Here is a 5103-nt window from a genome sequence, read left to right on the forward strand (position 1 = left end):
ACTTTTTGGCATGTCGCAAGACGAATGATGCAGATGCAGTGGCTGCATTGTTCTTTAGGGAGATTGTGAGATTGCACGGCATTCCCAAGTCCATTACTTCAGATCGTGACACACGTTTCTTAAGTAATTTTTGGAGGCGTCTTTGGAAGAGGTTTGATTCATCCCTTAATTTTAGCAGTACAGCTCACCCTCAAACCGACGGTCAAACGGAGGTGGTGAACCGCACTTTAGGGAACATGCTTCGAGCTATATGTCAGGAAAAACCTCGCCAATGGGATGCAGCGTTGGCCCAGGCAGAGTTTGCGTACAATAGTGTCATTCACTCCTCGACTGGGCACGCACCTTTTGAAGTCGTGTACACTAAGCCGCCAGCAATGACAGCAGATTTGCTGCCAGTTAGTCTTGGACAGAGACATGCAGCTGATGACTTCGCTGAAAGGGCAGTGGCGGTGCGCGAAGATGTTACACAGAAGCTGCAGAAATCGAACCAACGTTACAAAACTGCAGCTGATCAACACAGGAAACTCAAAGTCTTTGCAGAGGGAGAGGAAGTGATGGTCTTCCTTAGGCGCGAACGCATTCCCACAGGGACTTACAACAAGTTACGTCCCAAGAAGATTGGTCCTTTCAAAATCCTTCGACGCATAAATGATAATGCATATGTAGTTGATTTACCAAAGGACTACAATATATCCTCCACATTCAATGTGGCAGATTTGACGGCATATAGACCAGATGTCGGACCCCAGTACCCAGATCCAGGATTTCATGAGAACTCGAGGTCGAGTTCTCCCCCGGTGGAAGAGCATGATGCGGAGCAGGAAACTTTGTGATTTGTTTTAAATATTTTAATCTCCAATTAATTAGTTATATTTTATTAGTTAGTTTCCTTTTATTAATTAGTTTCCTTTTACTGTTAAAGTCATCGTAAATGATTCCTTTAGGGTTTAGAATTCCTTCTTTAAATTAAGTTGTAATCGTCATTAGCCGTCATCTTGGTTTTGAGATTAATAGAAACGGATCTTCGATCCCTCGCCCTGCGCACTCTGTGTCAGAAGAGATGGAACATGTGATGTTAAAAATGTATAACCGAGCGGTTAGCCAAAGAATTCCAGTTACTGAAGATCTAATTCGTAGAATGGTGAGTGGCTTGCACATCTCTTCTCTTCTATGTTTGTCGAATTAATGCTATATTTCCAATTTACAAAGGATTGATTATTGTTTAAGGAGACTTGCTTTGGATTGATGCATGCAGCCTTAAGTGTTTTTTCTTTGCATCTCAACATCATGATTGATTATACTATATCTTACTCCATCCGTCCCAAGATAAATGAGCACAAACTTTTCGGCACAGGATTTAAGGAAATGAGGTTTTGTTAGTAAAGTGAAAAATGAATAAAGTAAGAGAGTTAATAAAGCAGAGAGAAAAAGTAAAGAGAAAGAATACCAAAAAATGAAATGGCTCACTTATCTTGGGACTCCAAAAAGGAATGTGAGTCACTTATCTTGGGACGGAGGAAGTATAAAATAATATACCGCTTGAGAAGCCTTTGTTTCTCAATAGTTAAACTTGTATTTTCAACTGCAAGGTATACCTTTCATAAAATCTTTAGTTGTTGTGGATCTCAGTATTTTCCAGTCTCGAGGAATTATTATGGTTAATCTGCCCAATCATGATATTTGTTCAATATTCTTTGTTTTAGGCAATAGAGAGACTACAATCAGCTGAAGAGAGGCTTTTGAGTGAAGGGACTCGGTGAGAATTTATGTTAATGGTTACTCATTTTCTCCTCTAATTAACCGATCAAGAAAAAGAGCCACAATTGGGGTTGATAACAAATTCTGGTATCGTTTCTAATGTGCTGACAGGAATGAGTTTCCCGAGAAAAGAAGCTTACAGCTGAAGTTCTTAGATAATAAAGTAGCCGATACTATGACAGGGAAGGAGCTTAAAGGGTTAAAAGGTGAGTGCCTGCAGTTGGCTCTGCTTGATCCGTACGGGCATACTGTGACCTGTGGCCCTGGATCTTCTGCAAAGGTGGAGATACTACTTCTTGAGGACAATGGTGATGGTGATGAAAGAAATATGACTCCTGGAAAGTTTGAGAGAAGCATCATTCAAACAGCAGATAAGAAGAGGCCACACTTTTCTCCAAAAAGTGTCGATTATATATTGCTCAAGTACGGTGTTGTGGATTTAAATGATATCAAGTTGGGACACGACAAAGACTGGAGAAGGTCGTGCAGCTGCAGGCTGGGGGCGAGGAGCGCGCAGAATCTTGAAGGAACTACGGTGCAAGAAGCATGGACTGCACCATTTAAGGTCAAAGATAAGCGCGCCAAACGTATGTTCTTCTCACTCCGTGTTGAACTTAATAATTGTTTCGTTTTACTCTTCTTTACCAACTAACTCTTCATATCTATCAAATGGCTGCAATTGTGTTGAGATACACAGATTATGTAAAGAACAAGACCATTAAAGTTTAATCTTAAAGAGGATGAAGAAACTTCCATATAACTGCTGGTTTCCTTTTGCAGAGTATGTCAAATTTCTCTGTCCATATCTTACTTCTGAAGTTTGGAGATTGAAGGGAATTGACAGGAATGGCAAGCGCCATGATAGGCTGAAAAAGAAATACATTGAAACTGTGCAAGATTTTTTGTTTTGGCTCCATGTCAATCCTGATGAGCTCCAAAAAACAGTAATAGTCACCGTTTACTATTCATACTTGTTTGATATATCAAGTGGTGAAACCAGATTTTGTTTGTATACTAGGATTCATGCTATATGTTTTGTTGCTCGTTCTGTCAATTTAGGTTTAGAATTCACGGTTTATTAGTAGCTTCTAAAGCCAAGCATGATTATGTCATGAGAAATATTAGTCTCTGTAATATGCGTGCAGATACTACGTGTCAATGGTCGTATATGGGATACAATATTGAGTAATGCTCAGAGCTGCAAAATTGATTGCACAAAGATGTTCTGTCACAAATCCTCAACCGAACCTCAAAGATGTGTTATTTACGATTGTGTGGGAAATCTCAAGGGAGAAATGATGGACTCCCAGTTTGTTGGAATTGATAATCTGTCTGCTGCTAGAAAGGTGGGGCGGCCTTTAATTTGTTGTTGTGAATAGATTTGTTTATGCAATTGTGGTGTCTCCTACTCCTACTAAATAGTACTCCCTCCGTTCTATAGTAATGTAGGCGTTTCTTTTCGCCACGGAGATTAAGAAAAATTGTGTTAGGTGAGTTAAATAAAGGAAGAATAAAGTGGAAAATGAAAAAGGTAGAGAGATGAAGAGAGAAAAGAATAAGAGAGGGTAAGTAGGTGTGGAAAAATGTGTTAACTTTTACTAAAAAGGAAAATGACTTTATTACTATGGAACATACTAAAATGACAAAATAACTCTATTACTATTGAACGGAGGGAGTAGTACTAATGAATTACTCACCCCTAATAGGTTGATGCACTCAAGTTGCTGAGATCTGTATTACAAAGAGCCTCTGCGTTATATGACGATGAAAATGAGTTTACATACCCAATCACAAGCACCATCTGTGATTATGAGCCTCTTGGATCAGGAGAAAGGGGAGTGGTATCCAACCCTGATCCTCAATTCACCCCTCTTCATATCTCAGGTCAGAGTGCATCATATTTTGTTAAAAAAGGTTTAGGGTGTAATCTATATCCTGAATTCTTCTTCCTCTTGTGTTTCCAAATTCAGAACTAGGTTCCGAGAGTGCATCAGGTGGTGAGATGGTTGTAGGTTCAAAGGAAATCGCAACATTTTTACGATCTGTATCATATGATGATGAAAATGAGTTTCCACACACAAACACAAGCACCGTCTGCGAGTATGTGCCTTCGGACCCACTTGGATCAAGAGAAACGGGAGAGGTATCTAACCCAGTTCACCCTTCTTACTGATCTTGGTAGCATATTAATTATATCTTCCCTTGTAAATCAATATTATCACTTTGAATGACAGGGATATAATGAGAAACTGTTAGCACCTGGCTTCCAAAACTGTGGGCAGGATAAACATAATTCTTCTCAGGAGCACCTAGCTGGTTTGCATCCATATAATGACGGAACTGAAGTAGGCGGATCGAGCAGTGGTATACATTTAGACGTTACATTTGACAGTAACTACTCAATAATGAACTTGCATGGAGAGCATCTTGGATCAAAAGAAAGAGGAGTGGTATTCAACACTGATCCTCAACTCACCCCTCTTCGTATCTCAGGTCTGAGTGTATCATATTTTCTAAAAAAAAAAGGTTTGGGTATATACATATCCTGAATTCTCCTTCCTCTTGTGTTTCCAGATTTTGAAGTAGGTTCCGCGAGTGCAGCAGGTGGTGATATGGTTGTAGGTGGAGGTTCAAAGGAAAGCGCAATGTCAGCATTAAAAGTGGATGAGCAGTTGCTTCATGACCATGAGTACCACGCTCAAAGCCCAAATCCCATGATGTATTATTATGATGATCATTTGCGTTATATTGCTAATTCGCCACGTGATTCGCACAATAATCTACGGGTGAGTAAACAATCACGCATGGACAACACCAATGTTACAGCTCGGGCATCGAAAACTAGAGTGCTCATCACTGGATACCGAGACAAAATGTCAAAGAAAACATATTTAATTTTGCTGAAAAGGTGTTGCATCATATAGATTCAGAGCTGTCGGTGATGCTGTTGCATCATAGAGAATTATCCAAGAAACATTAATTTTATTACATTCGAATGGACTAGTGATTGAAGATGAATGAACTAGAGATTGAAGTCCAGTGCACTGGCGGACGCAGAAATTTTTGTCCGTAGGGGCTTTACTCTCATTATCTACGAAAAATAGTCTTGTGGATGAAACAGGATTAAATGCTTGTTGGTACTATCGTATAAAGATTAAGAGAAACAATGGTAAAGTGCAATAAGGGAGGAGAAACTTTAGTGGTAATCTTTCTATAAATAAAAACGATACAAGTAAAAATACAAGAAGTTTTTGCATAATTAAGTTGAAAAGAAAAAAGTCTAAAATTTAACTTATGGGTTAGAGTTCCTAAGAGAATAAAATTTGAGTTTGCATCGATTATATG

At 39.2% G+C, this 5103-nt stretch overlaps 1 protein-coding gene across 1 annotated transcript; it reads left to right on the top strand.

Annotated features, from left to right (window-relative positions):
* Positions 1-1081: 1081 nt before the first annotated feature.
* On the top strand, positions 1082-3931 carry LOC125193948 (calmodulin-binding protein 60 A-like). Its single transcript, XM_048091909.1, has 7 exons — positions 1082-1141; positions 1704-1756; positions 1870-2345; positions 2539-2702; positions 2904-3104; positions 3465-3642; positions 3729-3931. The coding sequence occupies exons 1-7, from the start codon at positions 1082-1084 to the stop codon at positions 3929-3931; spliced, it is 1335 nt and encodes a 444-aa protein (XP_047947866.1).
* The last annotated feature ends 1172 nt before the right edge of the window (positions 3932-5103 follow it).

The sequence above is a fragment of the Salvia hispanica genome, chromosome 2 (genome assembly GCF_029641045.1).
Source record: "Salvia hispanica isolate PSC_SH4W2 chromosome 2, Shi_PSC_v1, whole genome shotgun sequence".
NCBI lineage: Eukaryota > Viridiplantae > Streptophyta > Magnoliopsida > Lamiales > Lamiaceae > Salvia > Salvia hispanica.

Excerpts from the sequence above, each read along its gene's own strand:
- LOC125193948 (XM_048091909.1), top strand. The coding sequence starts at position 1,082 with ATGTATAACCGAGCGGTTAGCCAAAGAATTCCAGTTACTGAAGATCTA. Across the intron at positions 1,142-1,703 it reads AAGATCTAATTCGTAGAATG|GCAATAGAGAGACTACAATC; the intron begins GTGAGTGGCTTG and ends TCTTTGTTTTAG. Across the intron at positions 3,643-3,728 it reads CACCCCTCTTCATATCTCAG|AACTAGGTTCCGAGAGTGCA; the intron begins GTCAGAGTGCAT and ends TTCCAAATTCAG.